This window comes from Cokeromyces recurvatus (assembly GCF_025118155.1).
Source record: "Cokeromyces recurvatus strain NRRL 2243 chromosome Unknown BX663scaffold_16, whole genome shotgun sequence".
Lineage (NCBI taxonomy): Eukaryota > Fungi > Mucoromycota > Mucoromycetes > Mucorales > Mucoraceae > Cokeromyces > Cokeromyces recurvatus.
This window is the reverse complement of record NW_026251402.1, coordinates 35,461-55,336: the sequence shown is the minus strand read 5'-3', so window position 1 is coordinate 55,336 and position 19,876 is coordinate 35,461. Positions and strand designations below refer to the sequence as shown.

Sequence of the window (19,876 nt, the reverse complement as noted above, 5' to 3'; positions counted from 1 at the left end):
GTATTGACAACTTTTATCCATAACAAACAAATTGTCTATTTACTTGCTTTATTATGTGAGAAAAAAAAAAAGAATCAAATCAAATTTTATTTATCATTTTTTTCTTATGCGATTTATATACATAAAGTTTCCTGATATAAAGCTTATTTTATCTTCTCCTTCCTTCCCCTTCATTTAGTTAATAAATGAAAAACGCAACAAAAGGATATTCAAAGGCACCCTTTCATGTGCGAATCATTTACTTTGGTTGTGAAAATTGTGGTAGACGATGGAGAAGCGCAGCAGGAAGTTTGAATGATTTTCAAATATGTAAAAGATGCCACGAAAAGTGCTATCCAAGAAGCTATAAATATCAAGCGCCTAATAAAAGGGGAAACGAGAATAGACAAACTGCTTTACCGCATGATTCTTCCTTATGCGGTAAATGTATACGTTTAGGGTATTCATGTATGGAAGTAACGGATATTGATTTAAATGGTCGCATCGTCAGGGAATTGGTCGGTGAAGACGGAGAAGAGACGATCATTTACAATGAAGACATTGAGATATCTGATTATGTTATCTATCAAAAGAATTCAAAGAAAAACAAACAAAAAATTAAAACCACAGACGCAAAAAAGACTGAAAAAAAAATGTTACGAGAGAAAGAAAAATACGAATGGTTTAAAATGATGGATGAAAATAAACCAAGCAAAAAATATATTTTAATTGAAAAATCAAATAATGATGATGAAGAAGAAAACCTGCATCAGTCAAATTGTAGTATTAAAGACAGTAACGAACCGTCAAGCGATGACAATAAAGAAGATAAGCTGCAGCAATCAAATAACGATGCTGATGAAAGTAAAAATGGTTCAAATCCTTCTACTCACGATGTTGAAGAACATTCAGATAGTGATACTGAGGAAAATAAGAATATTTCAAGTGCTTCTGTTGAAGAAGATAAGGATCTTTTAAATACTTCCTCTGAAGAAGATAAAGATCTTTTAAATACTTCCTCTGAAGAAGATAAAGATCTTTTAAATGCTTCTGCTGAAAATGTTACAGATCTTTTAAATAATTCTGCTGAAGAAGATAAAGATAACCCTAATACTTCTTTTGAGGAGGACAAAAGTCACTCGAACCCTTTCACTGACGAAAAAGAATCTATAACCGATAATATCAAGAAAATAGAAGACGCGACAGACGAAAACAATAAATTGGCTGACAAAATTAAGCAGCTTGAAGTTGCCGAGTCAAATAAGGAAGCTTATTATAGTGATTTTTCCATTGATTATGATGACTTTATAAAAAACAATGATGAATGAACATGAAATTGTGATCAGCAAAATAAATAAAATAAAATAAATTTATTGTCCGCCTTTTTTTTTCTTATGAAGCAAAAAAAAAAAAAAAAAAAAAAAAAAAAAAAAAAAAAAAAGAGGGGAAAGAAGGGGGGTATAGACTAATACTTTGAGCTTTTCATTTTCCTTATTTTGTTGAGTATCACAAATGGTATGTATTATCAATATATGAAAGAATAAGCTATAGTCAGTTATAAGGAGCATAGATACAATGATTTATTCAAGATGGATGGATGGGTTGATATAAGTGGATATAATTGTTGACTATTGCTTATTTTCTGATGATGAATGACAATTCAATTTTACAAATTAGCATCATGGCCATTTTAATTAATCATCTATTTTTTTTTTTTTTCCATTCCATGTTTGTTTTAGCCCTTTGTCAAGCAACAGAAGAACAAGGCCTACTTCAAGCGTTACCAAGTCAAGTACCGTAGAAGAAGAGGTATATAAGTGAACATAAATATATGCATATGGAGTGTTTGCAGTATTATTTTTGAGTTGAATTGAATTGAATAAAATGAATAACAAGCATTTGTATTTTAAATATAGAGGGTAAGACTGATTACTATGCTCGTAAGAGACTTGTTGTTCAAGCCAAGAACAAGTACAATTCTCCCAAGTATAGATTGGTTGTTCGTTTCACCAACAAGGACATCATCTGTCAAATTGTTTATGCTAAGCTCCAAGGTGATTTCGTTCTCTCTGCTGCTTACTCTCACGAACTCCCTCGTTACGGTATTAAGGGTGGTTTGACCAACTGGGCTGCTGCCTATGCTACTGGTCTTCTCCTTGCTCGTCGTACTCTTACTAAGCTCGGTCTTGCTGATAAGTACGAAGGTTTCACTGAACCTGATGGTTCTGTTCAAATGATTGAAGCCGCTGAAGATGCTCCTCGTCCTTTCAAGGCCTTCCTTGATGTCGGTCTTGCCCGTACCTCTACTGGTGCCCGTGTCTTTGGTGCCATGAAGGGTGCCTCTGATGGTGGTATCTTCATTCCTCACAATGGTAACCGTTTCCCTGGTTTCGATATCGAAACCAAGACCAATGATGATGAACTTCTCCGTAACTACATCTATGGTGTTCACGTTGCTGAATACATGGAATACCTCGAAGAAGAAGATGAAGAACGTTACAAGAAGCAATTCGCTACCTTCCTCAAGAATGGTATTACTTCTGATAAGGTTGAAGATATGTATGCTGAAGCTCATGAAGCTATCCGTGCTGATCCTTCTCCTAAGCCTACTGAAAAGAAGGGTAAGCCTGCTAAGCCTTATCGTAGATCTACTCCCCTTAACAGAAAGCAACGTCTTAACAAGATTAAGGAAGCTAAGGCTGCTTTCGAAGCTGCTAATTAAATTATCATTTAATAGCATAATGTAAAATAAAAAAAAAAAAAAGGAAACCTTCCCTAATTTTATCCTACTACTTTGAGAATGAATTTTGATTTTATTCAGCGGAATTAAAAGAGGAAAAAAAAACAAGGCCGTGCATAATTTTTCTATTCTGTGTAAATAAACTAAAAATAGGCGAGGGGAAAATATTTGTTTGATTTTTTTTTATTATTATTATTTTATTATCGCCTTCTTTTTCTTAACTTTTTTATTTGTTTTATTAAAGTAATGTCAAGTGATGATAAAAAATCACGTCAAATTGCTATTGCGATTGATCCATTATCTGAGGAAGCCAATAAAACAATTGAATGGGCCATGGATAACATATTAAGAACTACGGATGAAATTCATGCAATCATGATCATGGTTTTGGACTGTGAATTTGGAGAGCAAGGTACTACTACAACTACTATTACAACAACACTATTATTAGAAATAAAAAAGAAAAAATAGTAATAGTAGTAATCAAATTCTCCTTCCTTCCTTCCTCCCCCCTTTTTTTTTCGATAGAATCAATTGAGTTACCACCTACAGACTCACTTGAAACAATTGAAAAAGAAGTAAGTCAAATAAGAATAAGAATGTAGTAGTAGTAGTAGTAGTAGTAGTACTAGCAGTAGTAGTACTAGCAATAGTGTTCAACTTACTATTATTATTTTTAGTTAACACTAGAGAAAATGAAAGCAATGGAGAAAATGGTAGATAAAATTAAACAGAATGGATTTCAAGTAAAATCACATGTATTCAAGACAGATTCAACACATGCATGTAACGTCTTGATTGATTATCTCGATACACATGCAATGGATTGTTTAATTATGGGGAGTCGAAATTTATCTGGCTGGAAAAAGTAAGGTCTTTATGTTAATAATAAAAATGGTTTCATGTTATTTATTTTATTTTGTACACATATAAAAAGGTTTTTTATGGGTAGTTTCAGTGACTATGTGCAATCTCATGTCCACTGTCCTGTATTGATTGTAAAATAAAGGGGTTGTAGAAACTAACTACGTCTTTCTCTTTTTATAATAAAAAGATAGAATCTTTTTTAATATTTGTAGCAACTTTTTTTTCTTTCTTTCTTCGTTTTTTAAATCTTCTTCTTGATATGAAAATGGTCTTATTCTTTCTGTAAGTGGCGGCACATCCATGAAGCGTTTTAAAGTAGGTGGTTGTTGATGATGAATAGAGAATTTAGATAGATCTTCTTTTTCAGCCAATATCATGGTAGGTATTAAACTATCATCACTATTAGAATGAGAGTAGGCTGTGATCGATTTGAATGTCGAGTCCTTTTCTTCTTTGTCAAGCATTACTTTTTCACCGTCTTGTTCATATTGATATTTTGTACTAGGTATCATGTATAAAACATCATATACGAATTCTGTTGGTATTTGTTTTTCCATTCTTATATATAATACGAATAAAGGTAATAGTAATAGTAATAAAACTCTTTTTTTTTTTTATATAAATTTATATTTATATACATAAAGGATGTGGTCAACTTGGCAACATAAGACTTACAAAAAATAGATGTATATATGAATATACATACACACATATATATATAAAGGCATATAGATAGATGCATGCAGATTAAAATAGGTTAAATGATATGTGTATATTCTACCAGCTTTCATCAAATAAACCTGGAATGACCATGGCTTCTACTAATTCAGATCCTTGTGCACTACTTTTTATTGAACGTGTTAAATAGATGGATCTCTCTTTACGTTCTTTACGTATTTCAAATTGTGGTGGTAAAGTAGGAATACTAAAGTAATTGGGTGGATCGTCTCTAGGAGTAGAGGTCATTAAGGCAGCTTGGATGGTACCATAGAGTTCACTTGGCAAGCCTGTTTGATTAGGCGGTTCATCTAAAGTAGGATCAAAGAATTGGGGACATTCTTTACTAGTCTTGTATGTTTCAATAGAGGTTAATCTGGGAATACGTAGTAATTGATCATAAGGTAAATTAGCAATAGTAATTGGAATTGAAAACTCGGCAATATGAGTGGATCTAAATAGTCCTCCTCCATGTTCAATCGATACTTGAAATTGTAAATCGTAATATACTCTTGTATGATGAGATATGAAAGAAGGGGACACAAGTCGTGTAGGAACATCAAATGCAATATCGTCTTCAAATTTAGAATCTGTGCTAGAAACTGGTGCATGTCCTTGTAATACAACTCGAATATGTTCTCTAAAAGCAGTTCCCCTTAATACAAGCATTTTACCTTCATGGTGCTTACGGAATTTAAATATCACTGAAGTAATTTTAGAATCTGTTTGACTTGGTACTATTTTCAAATGCATTATAAATGGTTCATCTATACGCAGTATAAGTCGATCTATAAACATATGCATATACATGTACACACACACACATACACACACACACACACACACGCAAGTATATATGAATATTACCAGGACAATAAGATTGTTTAATTAATTTTGCAACTACTTCCGCTATTGCTGTCTTTTTATCGTTCATTAATGTCTTTTTATATTCCCACTCACGATCTATAAAAAAAAAAAAATTACAATCAAGATCAAAGTAGTTGCTGGATTCTAAATCTACATTGACATACCTGGAGTAGATACAATAATAGGTCTATAAGGTGTTAAATATTCTCTACTTTTAAGTCCTGATTGAAGACCAGGTCCATTTACTTGTGCTGTCCAAACATAACGAATACTAAATCCTTTTGGTTCTTCCATGGAAGGTGGGTAATTCACATTTGGAAACTTTTAAAATAAAATAGAAAAAAAAAATTAATCTATTTTGTCATTTATATTATATAAATGCTCATTACCTTTAAAGCAAAAGGAAATTCATATTTCCCCGGTTCTAATTCATCCCAAGCAGCTTGTGAATAATCTATAAGAATTACCCATTAATGATTATGCCTATAGATTTGTAATGTATTTTATTACCTGTACTATCATTTCCCCATAGTTTCCATTCCACTTCAAAAAAGGTTGTAATTTTTTCATGTAATCTATCAAATCCTCTAATTTCTCCTCCTCCTTCATCAATTCTTACAATAGCAATTTCTTCTGCACGAAACTATATATAAAACAAAAATTAAACTCCTCTTGTCTTTTTATATATTTGTATACTTCATTTTTTACCTTAATTCTAATTTTCGTTACGTATAAGCGTTCAACAGCTGTCAAAATAACCTTCCCTATATGCATGCATGTATGCATATTAATAATAATAATAATGACTTTTCTTATAATATGAGTGGCATTATTACCTCGAATGATTCGATTAGGTCTTACGATGACATGAGCACCACTATCAAATTCGATTACCATATTATTAGAAGAACCATCCACAGCACTTAGACTCACTTGTGAATTACGTCTATTATCGAGATGAGAAAAGTATTGGTGATGGATTGAGAGTAATGATTAGGAGCACTCGAGGATAACTCTACTGAATGAGCATGCTCATGAGAATGGACGGCGACATTTGTATGTTGAGGTGGTTGTGGTACAGGTAAAGCTGTACTACTTAAATGAGCTGAGTGATGGTGGCGTGTTGTCGCTACACGAGCCAAATTCCCAATCGTATGTGATATGCTCCCTGGTTCAATACTATCTGCTAAATTTGTTAAACTATTTGGCATTTTTTTTTTTTTAATAATAAATAAATAAATAAAAAAGAAAAAGAAGATAAAAAAAAAGGAAAAAGAAAAAAAAAGCAGCAGCAACTAAACTAAAAATGGTTTTTTTTTTTTTTTTTTTTTTTTTGTGAATCAAAATGCCGTCATAAATAAAGATCCTCTCAACAACAAGAGTGCTAACTATTTTAGACGCCAATAGTTATACTTGTGATAATAATGATAATGGCGTCGTTTATATACATTTAAAAAAAACACACAAATATGCTCTCATTTAGTTATTTTTATTTATTAAACTGTAAATTTCTCGTATTGATACAAGCTTTGGTCTAATAAATGTAATCCAAGACCTTCTCCTCCAACTCGTTTAAGCTGAGTATAGCCCTTGACGAAATGGTCAATCGTTTCAACCTTGTATTTTAAATGTTCTCTCCTATCATTAAAGAGGGTATAAATGAATAAATAAAATGGAATATTCTTTAGCCAGAGTCATCATTATTACTTTAAAAAGTTACGTAAATGCGCATCATCTGTTTGTTTAATAGCTAAAGCAGTTAACCTCAGCAAAGAGTTATTCAAATCTTTTTCAAGTGCTAAGCAGGATTCGATAGCATTCATAGCTGATTTCCATTCATACTTGTGTCTATGATAAGCATGCGTTTTGTATATTTTATGATAATAATTAATAATGACTTACTATAGGCTGGGGTATGGTTTGAATCATACAAAGACCACCACGTGTCATTTGATAATCAATCAGTTTTCGTGCCTTTCGTCCCTCGTGCTCAGCTCGTTCATGAAAGAATTTAGCAAAACCCTACATTTATTATTTATTATTATCTACAAGTTGTCATATTCTATCAGGAAAAAAGAAAGAAAAAGTTTTTACTGGTAAAGAAATGTCTGCTTGATCGAAATAAGCAGAGGCAGCTAAATAGGTGTGTTGAGATAATTGATACATTTGTATTTGTTGGTTTAAAGCATCCTCTGCTAACTGTGAAAAGTTTTGCTTAGCAACAGATTGGATAACCATAGTTTATTTATCGTATATGTGTATAAAAAAGAAGAAGAAAAAAAAAAAAGAAAAGAAAAGAAAAAGAAAACTTTATACTAAAATACTTGATTTTGATTTGCTATTATTTAAAAAAGGCTCTTTTTCATTTACTCGTCTTCTATTTTGCTACATAAATGTCAAATTACTTTTCCTTACAAAAAAATCAGTGTACTATTTATACCTTGGAGGAAATATAAGGTAGGGATTTCCCTATACGCTGTGAATAATCTGTAATAGGTTGTAACATATGTTTTTTATTGTTATTAAATGGTAAAGGAGATTCTTCATCCACAGCAACACTTTTCATATGCTTTGCTATATTTATTCTTTTTGTTGAATAAGTGAGTTGCATAAGGGAAGAAGAAAAAAAAAAAAAGTAGATAATAATAAAATTTAATAATAATAAAAAAATTACTGGTATTTATAGGTAACTTCTTCTACTTATAAAGTCTAGCATTTTATGTAATAACGGTGACTGATTTCCTCAACTTGACAAGAAATGCAGTGTGACCTTTCACATCAAAGTTCTTTGGTCTACAAATCCAAGCAGCATTCATGGGTGCTACTGGCTTTTCATCCTCTTTTTCTTCCTGATCTTGTTTTATTTTATTTCTTATCTGAGTCGCTCTGACTTCCCATTCTTTCCATTCAGCTTCAATACAACTTTCCATCATGAACGGTAAATCAAGTATAGTCTCAGCCAACTTTAATACCTGAGTCATGTTGGGTAAATAACAAACGAGGAAACGATCGTTTTTAAGAAATGGTAAAATACGAGGAATTTCTTCATGAGGTTCTGGCATATCTAATACCATTCCATCATATATTTCTTCCTCTTTATTCTTTGATCTTAGTTCTTCTCCAACTGAACCTAAATGAAATCTCACCATTGAACTGTATTTTCCACGTGAATATCTGTTGACATTTTTTCTAGCTAAATTGGAATGGGATTCTCGAATATCAAAAGTATCAACTTGACCTCCCTCTCCTCCTGCAATTGCCTTTGCTAAATATAATGTCAATGATCCATTCCCAGTACCTGCTTCAAGGACTCTATGTCCTGGTTCTAAATCTAGCATTTGTACCTATTTTGTATAATTTGGTTTAGCTTTTGATTCCCTCTACTTTTTTTTTAAAAAAAAATAAAAAAAAATAGTATGCAGTTTATATTCATACAATAGCTGAAGCATCTTTTGGATAAATAGGTGTGCATTCTCTAGGTACATTTAATACATAGCTATAATATATATTTATAAACTCTAGTGAATTTCTTAAAAAGGAAAGCTTTTTATGTGTTTGCTTTTTTTTTTTTTTTTTTTTTTTTTACTCTTCTAATGTAGGAAAATGTACCATATAAGCAGCAGCATCTAGAATAAATGTATGATTAATGTCTACAGAAAAAAAAAAAAAGAAAGGATATAACCATTTTTTATTACCATTATGTGTCTTTATAACTGTCCTTGGTTTTTTTCCAATAATAGCGTCATGGGTAATGATACCTCTTTGAACATCTCTTTTACCTTCATGTTCTAAAGGTCCAATAAACATCTTTTTATCTGAACGTACTTTTCGTAACATACAAAAATCACCAACCTCGAAAGTACTGTAATGTCGTATTGATCTTGTAATAGATTGAAATGATCGTTTTATGATTACACGCATAAGATCAAGCTAAAAAAGAAATTAAGGGGGGGAGGGAAGAAGAAGAGGGGATTACAACAATAGGGAAGCAGCAGGACGGTTAGGGTGGAGGGGGGGAGTGTTTTATTTTATTTATTTTTTCATGTAGCGAACCAACTAATAAACGATCATCCTTTCATTTTTATTGGGTAAAAATAGACAACCATTTATATATTATTTAAACAAACTCGTGGTATATATATAAAACCTTGGAATGTATAATATATATTTTTCACATTTATACATTAAAAAATAAAAAAACTTGAACATGTTTCATGATGAGGTTAAAACAAATGACGATATTGTAAAAGGGACTAATGATGATGCTACAGTCAGTAGATTGTAATTATTTAATTTATAAGAAAAAAAAAAAAAGAACTTGAATCCATTTATTTACTTTCTTTTTATATAAATATACATTTATAAATATATATTCTTCATCAGATCAGCTGTTAATTTAGGATATATTAAGGATCCTTTTGTTCATTTCTTTGTTAAACGCGCTACTCGACGTTTACCTATTATCAATAGAGGTAAAAGAATAATATAATAATAATAAAAAGAGGGAATGATAGAAAGAGATCGAGGACGAGAAAATCTCCACGAGCAAAGGAATGAGAAGAGAGTGCATTTACTAGAGCAATATTAGACTTATTTATTATATATATAAAAAGGAACTTTTCTTCGTTGTTATTCTATTGATTCAATTATATCTCAATTTTTAAGTATGCAAGGACCTAAAAAGCAAATTGTAACATTAGGCGCAGGATTTGATACAAGATACTTTAATATCAAAGTAAGATTATAACGGAAAGAAAAAAAAAAAAAGAGGAAGGGAGAGGGAGAGGAGGAGGAGAAGATGATGATGAAGAAAAGACATACATATTAAAAAGATTATATAGTCAGGTTATTTAGATAAAGACAATATGCAACTGTCAGATCAGTTATTGCGCTATTTTGAAGTTGACTTTCCTGAAATTACAATGAAAAAGGCAATGATGATAAAAAAGCATAAAGAATTACTTCATCTTTTAGACAATGTCAATCAAGTAAAAATTGAAAGAGGAGGAATGGATTTAAAAAGTCCAGATTATTGTCTATTAGGTGGTGATTTAAGAGAATGGACAACGTGTTCAAAGAGATTAATAGATGCTGGATTAGATTTTCAGTAGGTTAAAAAAACACATACACACACATATATATACACACACACACAATATATATATATATGCGACAAAAGTCTTATCATTTTAATTAATTAGAGCACCTACCTTATTTTTATCTGAATGCGTCTTTATTTATCTTCCCCCTGAAGACTCAACACATATTCTAAAGTGGATTACAGATTACATGAAAAATACAATGTTTACTTTATATGAGCAAATTCGACCCGAGGATGCGTTTGGTAAAATAATGATTCGAAACCTAAGAAATCGAAATATTGAATTAAAGGGGATCTATGCATTTCCTGATTTAACTCATCAAGAAAGACGTTTTAAAGACTTGGGCTGGCAGAATGCAAAGGCAGTCGATATGAATACCATTCATGATACATATTTGAGTAGAGCTGAAATGTCAAGGTAAAATGAACTTGTATAAAAAAAAAATGAATATTGAAGTATTTAATTTATAGAACCATAGAATATCAAAATTAGAGATGCTGGATGAACTTGAAGAATGGCATTTATTATCTGCTCACTATTGCGTTGCTTGGGCTTTTAATTCTGTGGACTATCAAGAAGCCTTTTGTCATATTCAATTATCCTAATTTATCAATGAACAACTGACTTTTAATTTCAATTATTATTTAGTCGTTGTCCTAGTAACAATTTACATTTATCAAATGACTTGAAATGGATGATAAGAGAACCCAAATAAATATATTTATATATGCACTCACATGATGCCCTTATTTTTATGTTCCTTTATTTTATTTTTGAGAAAAAAAAATTAAATAAATTCATATTTATCTTTCTTTACATTTTAACAATGAGTCATTCTAAAACAATAGGATTTTATGAAATAAAAGAAAAGCTTGGAAAAGGTTCCTTTGCTGTTGTTTATAAAGCAAAGCATAAGGTGAAAATAATAATAATTGAATAAATACTTTTGCATATTAAAAAAAAAAAAAAGTATACAAAAAAGATTGTAGCTATTAAAGCAATCAGTCAAAAGAAAGTAAATAAGAATCAATTACGTTACATTGAAATGGAAATCAACATTATGAGATCAATTCAACATCCTTATATTATTGGTTATGATGACTATATTGTATGCTTATATAGAACACTGAGTTAATACAATGGAATTAAATTTTATTTTATTTTATTTTTTTTAAAACACAGAGAACAGACAGCCATGCATATCTTATTATGGAATATTGTTCAATGGGAGACATGCATGACTTAATAAAGGAAACCTATCAATGTCGTGGTATGTCTGAAGATGTTATTCTTCATTTTTTAAAGCAATTTGGTAAGTTTTATTATTATTATTATTATCATTAATTGAATAAGAATAAAATTAAATGATATAATATGATTATAGCTTCTGCTTTAAAATATTTGCATGACCATGACTTAATTCATCGTGATATTAAACCCAAGGTAAATAAATAAATAAATAAAATAAAAAAAAAAAGGGCTACCTATGTGTGTATGTGTGTTCATCATTTTGACAGAATATATTACTTGTATCACCTTTAAATCATACTATATTACCGGATATCAAATTGGCTGATTTTGGATTTGCTAAAATCTTGCCCAAGACATGTTTAGCGAATTCAGTTTGCGGTTCACCACTTTATATGGCACCTGAAATACTGAATAGACAACACTATGATGCAAAAGTAGATTTATGGAGTTTAGGGGTTGTCATCTATGAACTTATGTTTGGACATACATTATTTCCTGCTAGTACACATGTTGAACTTTATGATATGGTACAACGTTATGACGATCAAATCAATTTTGTTGAAACAATGCATGTATTTAGTATTGAATTAAAGGATCTAGTTAAAGTGTTATTAAAAAAGAATCCAGTCGAAAGAGCCTCTTGTGAAGCATTTTGCCATTATGTTCATCTTATCCTCAAGAAAGATGAATTAAGAGAAGCAGCAACAGAAGAGATGTTAGCGATAAAGGAAAATGATCCAATTAATGTAGAAGATGAATATGTAGTGATAGAATCAGGACTATCACCACCATCACTATCACAACCACCATCATCATCATCATCATCACTACCGTTGTCAGGGGCACCCTTCACGATGCATCGAAGTCACTCAATGGATCAGCCTAGAGGAGATCATCATTCGATCAAAGTCAATAGATCAAATAGTAGTACAAGTTCTTCAAATGGATCCATCTTAACGAGAGCTATCTCCATGGCTTCTCTCAAATTATTTGGTGGTACTAGTCATGATAAATCTTCATCCTCACTTCCTTCTTCTTCATCATCTACTATATTTGAAGAAAGAATGAATACACCACCCTTACAGACAGAAGAAGATGAAATGATGATGATGAAACCACCATTTGAAGTGATGAATATATTTGCAGGAAATGAATTAAAAAAGCTGATGGATGTGAGTAAAGTAGTGATGAATTTTGCAGATGAGAAATATAAAGAACATAAACAACATCCTCTAGATAAAGTCTTTACAGAGGAAGCCTATTTAGTTACTTTAAAAACTATTTTTTTATTAAAAAGAATTTTGGAATTTATTGAACTGCAACAACAACAGAGATCATTAAAAGAAGCGGCCTTTTTAGATTGGATAAATAGAAAATTATATCTTTATACGAATCGAAGTTCAATATTAAGCTATTCTGTAGAAACTAATTTTTGTATTATTGAAAAGATACTATATGATAAAGCAATAGACATGGTGAAAAAAAAAAAAAAAAAAAAAAAAAAAAAAAAGAGAGAGAGAGAGAGAGAGAGAACAGAGAACTTATATTATAAATAGAGTCGAGCTGCGGCTGTAAATCAACTTATTGGTGAAGATTTATATCATTGTAAAATCAAATATCAAGAATCTATATTATTATTAGAAGCCATATTGATTGTACCTGATGAAACAACCATTTCTGTAGAAGATCGTTTTATTATTCAAGATTGTAATTGTATTTTATTCAAATTTTTACACATAATAATTGACCTTTCCTTTCTTTTTTTTTTTTAATAGTAATTGAATCTCTTCAAAAACGATATGAAAAAGTAGTTCAGCAAACCTAACCAAATGTACATGTGTATAAGTTTCATAATACCCTATTTTGCTTTTTTTTTTCCTGTTTATATATCACAAAAAAAAATAATAGTCATAAAGTGGTGTATATATGTATATATTTATTTATTTATATACATGTGTGTGTGTACGCTATTGTTGCAATTTAAAAAAAGCTGTAGTTGCTTTTGCTACCATTATTTAAAACTCAGACGTGTACTTTTTTTTTGTTTTGTTTTGTTTTTTTTTTTGTAATTATTTTTTTTTTTTTTTTTTTTTTTTTAGTCCTTTTCTTCTTCTTCTTTTTTCTTTCGTTTTTTTTTTATTTATTTATAAAACAAGAAAATACAGAAAGAAGAGGTATGATTTATGAAATAAAAATAGAATAAAACAATATAAAATAATGAATATTGTTTTAAAGAGGACCTTTCCACTTCTTCTTCTTCTCCCCTTTTTTGATAAAAAAATAAAATAAAATAAAATGAAATCATTCAGAGTCAGTTTATAGCGGCGCCCTTTTTTTTGTTTTTTTTTCTTAATAACATATTTGTAAATTTTATTAGATGCAGTCTGCTCCAACATATCACGCACCAAACTATCCATCCGCTACTACAACAGCAACTGTAAACACTTCTTCTCCTACCATGAATGTTTCAACTCTATTACCTATACAGACTTCAGCCAATAATAATGACGTATCAATGACTTCCTTTGGTCAACAAAATAGTATTATCACTAATAAACGAACTCAAGTAAAAAATGCTTGTAGTAAATATTATTTTTTGAGGAAAAAAAAAAAAAAAAAAAAAACTGATGACGACATGTCTCTCTCTCTCTCTCTCTCTTTCTCCTTTTTTTTTTAACTTTTTTATTTTTATTTAGCCAACTGTCAAAGGGCTTGTAAGAAATGTGATGATGCAAGACCTTGTCCTAGATGTATTAAATATGGTATTGCAGGTACTTGTGTTAGTTCGGTAAGAAAGGAACGTAAAAAAGGCATTAAACGTGGTCCTTATAAGAAAAGACAGAAATCGAACGGTAAGTGAATTTTTTGATGATGGTGACTAGATGTAAACTATTTTTAAGCTTGCATATATGTATGTATAATAGACTATTCTACACATATGAAACCTACCCATAAAGATTCCTTATCCCCTTCTACAAATGCAACTTCTTCTATGGATCAGGAAGCATCAACTGATAACGCTAGTCATGTCTTTACGACCACTTTTCCTTCACAATTAAGTCAATATACTCAAGCTGCTGCTGCTGCTTATGATTCGTATAGTACCTATGCAGTATGTCATCATTTCTTTATATATAAATATATACATAATTTAAAATGATAAATAGAATTGACATCATTTATTCTATTTCAATTATAGTGTGTACTTCCTATCTTTTCTGCTATTTACCCTCATCAGGAAGTTGTCAATGCTCTTCAAAATGCTGCAAATAGTAACGGTAGTAGTAGTACTAGTAGTAATAGTAGTAATAGTAGTAATGACAACAACAAGAGTAAAAAGATAGAAATATCTGACACAACGAATGTAAATGATTCTCATCAAAATAGTTCTTTAGCAGAGGTATCTGATTCTTATTTACCACCATCAGAGGACACAAATCAAAAGGAAAATAATGATGATGATGATGATGATAATACAAAGTTTGATCGTTTAACTGAACTTTGTAGTGCTGCACTTCAAGTAAAAATGAATCATTCAGGTACCAGTCATGCCTCTGAGATAGTAAATCAAGAGGAGTCAACTACTACTACTACTACTACTAATGAATTGTCGTTAAATAAATGATAAAAACAAACTTCCTCCTTTTTCCCCTTATTTCTTATATAATAATAGTGTTGAATACTCTGTATGTAAATCATGATAATAATAATAAATGGAGGATATTTAATTCAATTCAAATTATAGACAATAAATAATAATAAACACTCTCTCAGTCAGTCATTAATAAGCTTCACATAAACCTCCTGAAATTAAAGTGGTGCCCATAATTAAAACAATATGCAATACAAGTAATAAAAGACTTGGTGAATTGGATTCACTCCAGAAATCGAGCATAGCAAAGAAGATGACTGGGTAAAATAGACTAGGCTTTGTAGAATAAGGTGAACATGAATAAGTACAAGAAATAATCTAAAATAAATAAATAAATAAATAAATAAATAAATAAATAAATCATTCATTCATTAAAGTTCTTTTTCTTAGTTAAACCTTCAATAGAACAGTAATCGTTTTAATCACTTTAGTAGATTGATAGTCTAATAATCTACGGTTTCTTTGTGATGCTTCTAACATGTTATTCACTAATAATAAATCTTGATGTATCATATCTTCTTCTCTCTTTTGTCCTTCTTTGGTTCTCATATCATCGGCATCACTCATCACTGTCTCTTCTCCTTCTTTATCTTCAGCTCCCAATAGTCGTTGTCTTTTTCTTAATGTCGTATTCATACCTTCTCTATACATCTCTTTATCCTCTGAAATAGGAGGTGTAGAATGAGTAGATGATGAAAGTCGATGCTTAATAGGCCTTTTTATAGAATGATAATAATCCTGTGTTTCTTTTGAATCTTCTGTATCAAAAATGATAGAGGAGGAAGTAGTATCAGTAGATAGAACTGAAGGTAAAGAGGGTTTCCTTGAAGTAGTAGTAGTAGTTGGATGATAAGTAAATGAGGAGGCTGAGGGTCGAGCATAAGATGTTGAAGGAGCTGTTGTGGTGATATTGTTCCATTTATGTTGAATATCTTCATAAAGAGGTGTTGACTTGTCGATTCGAAAGGCACGAAGTTTTGATAAAATTTCATTACACGAAGGTCGTTTAGAGGGATCCGTTGAAAGTAACATACGAATTAATAATTTGAGTTCATTGGGTATATCAGATACTATATTTGGATCATTGACTGCTTCTGTATATAAACTAGAATTATCTTTATAGATATCATATCTTGAACCAGGAAATTGAACTCTACAAAAAAAAATACGTTCATACATTAGAAACAAAATCATTGCACATAATTTCTTTTCTTTTTTTACATTACTCTTTGAATGAAAGAATTTCTGATCTTAACAAGTCAACATCATCAATCACATTATACGGAAGCCTTGAATAACAAAGAAAATAGAGAACCATACCCAAAGACCACATATCTGCTTCAGGAGCATACTCCACCGTATTTCGACCTTTTAGATCTAAACAAACATGCTCAGGTGCCATAAATTCTAATGTACCCGTTGCACCCGTTCTATTATCATCATTTACATAATTTTCATCTAAATCTTCGCATTCACCAAAATCAGATATTAATACTCTAGGACTAATAAGGCAAGTCAATACACTACATATACATCTATTCTATCTATTCTAGATACATTACATTCCCTGATAACTATTATATCTTTTATGGTCATCATATTTTAATAATAAGTTGGGTGGCTTCAAATCACGATGAACTATATTATGTTGATGCAAGTGTGCTAATCCTTGTACGATATCTAAAAATAATGACCAAATCTCGGACATTGTTAATAAACGTCGAGTAATATGGCTTATAGGAGCAGATATTTCTTGTTCTTGTTCAAATGATGCTTGTTCTTGATATTGTTTTCTAATCCTTTCTCTTTTTAATTCACTCGATGATTTTTTTCTCCTTTGTGGTTCCATTGGATTCTCTGATTTCTTATCCGTCTTTGTTCTTTCAAAGTATTCCTCAAGGTTTCCTCCATTTGCACACTCCATCAAGATAAAAAGACAAGGCACTTCAGGACCAAATGGTGTTAAGCGACAATACTCGAGCCAAGAGTGCTTGTAACTTACAACATTTGGATGGCGTAATCTTTCTAATAAATGAACTTCACGAAGCATTTTTACAAGCCATGGATGATTATTTCCAATAGCTACTTTTTTCACAGCATATTTTCCTAATTTGACCCCATCCAAGACATGCTAAATAATATAATATTTAGAATTTAATATGTATGTGTATATATGTATCAAGTTTACTCCAAAAAGTAGTCATTGATTTTTATTTTTTATTTTTTTTTCGTTTACCTCACATAAAAACACGCTACCACGAAATCCCTTTCCCAACTTGTTTATTTCAACAAAAAACTTTGAATAATAACCTTGATTAAAAGCATTTGCGTTCAAGTTTTGATTATTGAATGACTCTGATTTATTTGATTCTGAGCTTAGAGTATTTGACCTTGAGCGAGTAGGTGAACTATAGACATATAAATCAATTAATTTATCTTTTTTTTTTTTTTTTTTTTTTTTTTATAATGATAATGATGATGATAGTAATAATAATTACTTGGATGCAGTATTAGCTTGTGAAGAAGCTAATAATCTAAAATAATTACGATCCATATAATCAGGCTCATCTGTCTATCATTTATTATATATAAAGGCCATGGTTAATTTTTTTTTTTTTTAAATAAATTCGTTTTCTTTGATAAATATATACCTTGAGTCTTCTTTCTGGACCTGAAGGAGATAGGATAGGCTGATGACAATATGGACAAAATTTTTCATTTGACTTGAACTTTGTTCAAATAGAATCTTAATAGATAATTCTTGAAAAGAGTAGGATTGTATACTTACATGAAGTGGCCTGTCTGTATTTATATCTCCAAAATGATTTGGTAAATAATTTTGAACAGTAATAGATTGGTTATCTTGATTATATAATACAAGTTGTCCTTTTTCCTGGTTCCGTCTAGATAAATCAAGAGTTTTAGTCTTTTTTTTTTTTTCCTGTTCATTTATATTGTTTAAAGTCTAAGAATTACGCAATGATGGTCCATTCATGATAGGGAACAAGTTCATAATGTTCTATATTTGAAGAACTAGTATTATTTGTTACGGAAGAGGAACTATTAACTGTATTTTCAATAGCTAAAGGATATCCAATAGAATGAGAACGTTGCCTTCTATTACTACTGCCAGTTTGACTATTAATGTCAAAAAGGACAGATGCAGGATGAGTTGAGGAAACGAGAAAATGGCGCGGACTGTCAGGAGAAGGTCTATAATCAGCTGGTAAATAAGGTAAAGGAGGAGGTACTCGACCTTGTTGATCAGTATTCCTAATTAATGCTAATGCTTCACTTGCTTTTGATTCACTTGCTCTACGTTTTGTTGTTGTAGTAAAATTTTCCATTTAAAATAAATAAAGAATAAAAAATAAATAAATAAAAAATTATGCATTATTAAAAAAAAAAAAAAAAAAAAAAAGGCAAATTATTATGTCTATGTTTACGTAATAAATCACACTCATAATAAGCCTAAAATCGTTTTCTTTTTCTTTAATCTCTTCTTTTTTTTTGTTCATGAATAACTCAATAATTAAACGTTATTTCCTATTAAAGGACAAAGAACGTTTTGGCTTTAACCTGATATATCAGCTTGATGGGTGATATTGCCTCAACTACTCTATAGATAATGCCTCTCCTAAAAAAAAAAAAAAAAAAAAAAAAAAAAAAAAAAAAGTGACAAAAATACTCTATTGAGTAGCTATAATTCAATTAGAAGGAAATGTACTAAAAGGATCTTGTAGTTCTTATCTGACTCTAGATGAAGGTATGCCAACACAAGGGGCATTATTTTGTGCAGGCTCGAGTAGGTATTTTATGATATGAACATTTATTAAAATAGGATGTCTGTATTATTAAAGTATTATATATGGATTTAATTTTTCACCCTTAAGGTTTATTAAAATATCAAAAGAGATATTAGATATGAATGCATGCATGCATGCATGATACCATTTGAGAATTCGTCAAACTACATATCTCCCTTCTATTACGGCAGTGTCAGCAGCAGCAATAGGAGAAGAAGAAGAAGAAATGTATCATACGATAATTGTATCAGGAAGAATTATCTACAGGTGAAACAAAGAATAATAACAAAAATGTGCAAAATTATCATTAAAGCAAAGCTCTTTGTAAATTATTATGCTTTTAGCTAGATACAAGTAGAGCTCTACCTCATGATATTCTTTAAGAAAATAAATAAAATAAAACGACAGACAAAGCTCTGTAATTGACTTTGATCTCTTGCAACTACTACTATCCATTTATATATGTGAAAAAAAAAATCTTGAATGATCAACGGCTGATTGTCTTACCAAAGCATCAAAGTCAGTTATTCACAGTTTTTTTTTTTTTTTTTTTTTTCAAAGCTTCCATTATCTTGTGGATACCAAGATCAGTTGGGGTTATATATATCTATATATATATATTTTACAGGATCCTGTACGAAAATCTGTGTTTACCGCAAGCATTAGTTTAGAATTCAACAAGTAAATCAAAAGAATGTACGATGAAAGAGTACTTAACATATAACAGGATATACCAAGCAAGTTGAATTACAGAAAAAGTACGGTCAGGAATCAAATCAGTAGAGAGCAATATCCCTTTACCCCTCCCCTCTCATGTACCAAGAGTATATATCGATTACTGCGTTTACAAATCTTGACATATTACTCTCGCGTTTTACGGTTAAAGTGTTGAGAC

General features: G+C 30.5%; 10 protein-coding genes across 10 annotated transcripts; 6 read left to right on the top strand and 4 right to left on the bottom strand.

Moving 5' to 3' along the window:
• The first annotated feature begins 110 nt into the window (after nt 1–110).
• BX663DRAFT_512456 (uncharacterized protein) lies at nt 111–1,326 on the top strand. The gene is made up of 2 exons (XM_051528008.1): nt 111–557; nt 692–1,326. Exons 1-2 carry the CDS (start codon nt 532–534, stop codon nt 1,305–1,307), a joined length of 642 nt encoding a protein of 213 aa, XP_051381779.1. The 5' UTR covers nt 111–531; the 3' UTR covers nt 1,308–1,326.
• Nucleotides 1,327–1,718: 392 nt separating this feature from the next.
• BX663DRAFT_416331 (uncharacterized protein) lies at nt 1,719–2,692 on the top strand (the record flags this gene model as incomplete). Its single annotated transcript, XM_051522354.1, has 2 exons — nt 1,719–1,788; nt 1,896–2,692. Coding segments are annotated over 2 exons (867 nt in total), but the record flags the coding sequence as incomplete, so codon positions are not given.
• A 273-nt stretch (nt 2,693–2,965) lies between these two features.
• On the top strand, nt 2,966–4,254 carry BX663DRAFT_487086 (uncharacterized protein; the record flags this gene model as incomplete). The annotated part of the gene is made up of 4 exons (XM_051524716.1): nt 2,966–3,131; nt 3,410–3,587; nt 3,657–3,717; nt 4,231–4,254. The coding sequence occupies 4 exons, from the start codon at nt 2,966–2,968 to the stop codon at nt 4,252–4,254; spliced, it is 429 nt and encodes a 142-aa protein (XP_051381777.1).
• On the bottom strand, nt 4,180–6,403 carry BX663DRAFT_88877 (uncharacterized protein). Its single transcript, XM_051532344.1, has 7 exons — nt 6,007–6,403; nt 5,879–5,934; nt 5,681–5,813; nt 5,560–5,624; nt 5,335–5,491; nt 5,132–5,266; nt 4,180–5,070 (listed from the first exon to the last, which is right to left on the bottom strand). Exons 1-7 carry the CDS (start codon nt 6,065–6,067, stop codon nt 4,364–4,366), a joined length of 1,314 nt encoding a protein of 437 aa, XP_051381776.1. The 5' UTR covers nt 6,068–6,403; the 3' UTR covers nt 4,180–4,363.
• Nucleotides 6,404–6,592: 189 nt separating this feature from the next.
• BX663DRAFT_512442 (ferritin heavy chain 1) lies at nt 6,593–7,453 on the bottom strand. Its single transcript, XM_051528007.1, has 4 exons — nt 7,265–7,453; nt 7,073–7,192; nt 6,878–7,011; nt 6,593–6,808 (listed from the first exon to the last, which is right to left on the bottom strand). Exons 1-4 carry the CDS (start codon nt 7,406–7,408, stop codon nt 6,667–6,669), a joined length of 540 nt encoding a protein of 179 aa, XP_051381775.1. The 5' UTR covers nt 7,409–7,453; the 3' UTR covers nt 6,593–6,666.
• Nucleotides 7,454–7,497: 44 nt separating this feature from the next.
• BX663DRAFT_512438 (S-adenosyl-L-methionine-dependent methyltransferase) lies at nt 7,498–9,270 on the bottom strand. The gene is made up of 5 exons (XM_051528006.1): nt 8,866–9,270; nt 8,757–8,796; nt 8,606–8,666; nt 7,611–8,514; nt 7,498–7,555 (listed from the first exon to the last, which is right to left on the bottom strand). Exons 1-4 carry the CDS (start codon nt 9,089–9,091, stop codon nt 7,888–7,890), a joined length of 954 nt encoding a protein of 317 aa, XP_051381774.1. The 5' UTR covers nt 9,092–9,270; the 3' UTR covers nt 7,498–7,555; nt 7,611–7,887.
• BX663DRAFT_512429 (leucine carboxyl methyltransferase) lies at nt 9,265–11,050 on the top strand. The gene is made up of 5 exons (XM_051528005.1): nt 9,265–9,451; nt 9,554–9,642; nt 9,784–9,905; nt 10,012–10,277; nt 10,372–11,050. The coding sequence occupies exons 1-5, from the start codon at nt 9,378–9,380 to the stop codon at nt 10,691–10,693; spliced, it is 873 nt and encodes a 290-aa protein (XP_051381773.1). The 5' UTR covers nt 9,265–9,377; the 3' UTR covers nt 10,694–11,050.
• A 13-nt stretch (nt 11,051–11,063) lies between these two features.
• BX663DRAFT_512417 (kinase-like domain-containing protein) lies at nt 11,064–13,489 on the top strand. Its single transcript, XM_051528004.1, has 7 exons — nt 11,064–11,188; nt 11,255–11,380; nt 11,455–11,584; nt 11,657–11,715; nt 11,790–12,998; nt 13,080–13,230; nt 13,299–13,489. Exons 1-7 carry the CDS (start codon nt 11,099–11,101, stop codon nt 13,346–13,348), a joined length of 1,815 nt encoding a protein of 604 aa, XP_051381772.1. The 5' UTR covers nt 11,064–11,098; the 3' UTR covers nt 13,349–13,489.
• Nucleotides 13,490–13,638: 149 nt separating this feature from the next.
• Nucleotides 13,639–15,336, top strand: BX663DRAFT_88556 (uncharacterized protein). The gene is made up of 6 exons (XM_051532343.1): nt 13,639–13,697; nt 13,901–14,105; nt 14,220–14,375; nt 14,481–14,635; nt 14,723–15,209; nt 15,269–15,336. The coding sequence occupies exons 2-5, from the start codon at nt 13,901–13,903 to the stop codon at nt 15,146–15,148; spliced, it is 942 nt and encodes a 313-aa protein (XP_051381771.1). The 5' UTR covers nt 13,639–13,697; the 3' UTR covers nt 15,149–15,209; nt 15,269–15,336.
• Nucleotides 15,223–18,522, bottom strand: BX663DRAFT_561848 (kinase-like domain-containing protein; the record flags this gene model as incomplete). The annotated part of the gene is made up of 9 exons (XM_051531948.1): nt 15,223–15,493; nt 15,572–16,328; nt 16,402–16,677; nt 16,738–17,306; nt 17,412–17,583; nt 17,674–17,747; nt 17,827–17,904; nt 17,964–18,078; nt 18,152–18,522. The coding sequence occupies 9 exons, from the start codon at nt 18,520–18,522 to the stop codon at nt 15,305–15,307; spliced, it is 2,601 nt and encodes an 866-aa protein (XP_051381770.1). The 3' UTR covers nt 15,223–15,304.
• Nucleotides 18,523–19,876: the final 1,354 nt, after the last annotated feature.

Bases quoted from the DNA above. Each gene is read 5' to 3' on its own strand.
- BX663DRAFT_88556 (XM_051532343.1), top strand. From the start codon at position 13,901: ATGCAGTCTGCTCCAACATATCACGCACCAAACTATCCATCCGCTACT. The intron at 14,376-14,480 runs GTAAGTGAATTT...CTACCCATAAAG, and splicing joins GAAAAGACAGAAATCGAACG to ATTCCTTATCCCCTTCTACA. The intron at 14,636-14,722 runs GTATGTCATCAT...TTTCAATTATAG, and splicing joins ATTCGTATAGTACCTATGCA to TGTGTACTTCCTATCTTTTC.
- BX663DRAFT_512442 (XM_051528007.1), bottom strand. From the start codon at position 7,408: ATGGTTATCCAATCTGTTGCTAAGCAAAACTTTTCACAGTTAGCAGAG. The intron at 7,193-7,264 runs GTAAAAACTTTT...TAATAAATGTAG, and splicing joins AAGCAGACATTTCTTTACCA to GGTTTTGCTAAATTCTTTCA. The intron at 7,012-7,072 runs GTAAGTCATTAT...CATAGACACAAG, and splicing joins AAACCATACCCCAGCCTATA to TATGAATGGAAATCAGCTAT.
- BX663DRAFT_512417 (XM_051528004.1), top strand. From the start codon at position 11,099: ATGAGTCATTCTAAAACAATAGGATTTTATGAAATAAAAGAAAAGCTT. The intron at 11,585-11,656 runs GTAAGTTTTATT...ATATGATTATAG, and splicing joins TCATTTTTTAAAGCAATTTG to CTTCTGCTTTAAAATATTTG. The intron at 12,999-13,079 runs GTGAAAAAAAAA...TATTATAAATAG, and splicing joins ATGATAAAGCAATAGACATG to AGTCGAGCTGCGGCTGTAAA.
- BX663DRAFT_88877 (XM_051532344.1), bottom strand. From the start codon at position 6,067: ATGGTAATCGAATTTGATAGTGGTGCTCATGTCATCGTAAGACCTAAT. The intron at 5,625-5,680 runs GTAATAAAATAC...TAATTCTTATAG, and splicing joins ATGGGGAAATGATAGTACAG to ATTATTCACAAGCTGCTTGG. The intron at 5,492-5,559 runs GTAATGAGCATT...TTATTTTAAAAG, and splicing joins AATTTCCTTTTGCTTTAAAG to TTTCCAAATGTGAATTACCC.
- BX663DRAFT_512456 (XM_051528008.1), top strand. From the start codon at position 532: ATGAAGACATTGAGATATCTGATTAT. The intron at 558-691 runs GTTATCTATCAA...AAATAAACCAAG, and splicing joins ACATTGAGATATCTGATTAT to CAAAAAATATATTTTAATTG.
- BX663DRAFT_512438 (XM_051528006.1), bottom strand. From the start codon at position 9,091: ATGCGTGTAATCATAAAACGATCATTTCAATCTATTACAAGATCAATA. The intron at 8,667-8,756 runs GTAAAAAAAAAA...TATATATTATAG, and splicing joins CATTTTCCTACATTAGAAGA to CTATGTATTAAATGTACCTA. The intron at 8,515-8,605 runs GTATGAATATAA...TATACAAAATAG, and splicing joins CAAAAGATGCTTCAGCTATT to GTACAAATGCTAGATTTAGA.
- BX663DRAFT_512429 (XM_051528005.1), top strand. From the start codon at position 9,378: ATGTTTCATGATGAGGTTAAAACAAATGACGATATTGTAAAAGGGACT. The intron at 9,643-9,783 runs GTAAAAGAATAA...ATATATAAAAAG, and splicing joins TTTACCTATTATCAATAGAG to GAACTTTTCTTCGTTGTTAT. The intron at 9,906-10,011 runs GTAAGATTATAA...AAGATTATATAG, and splicing joins CAAGATACTTTAATATCAAA to TCAGGTTATTTAGATAAAGA.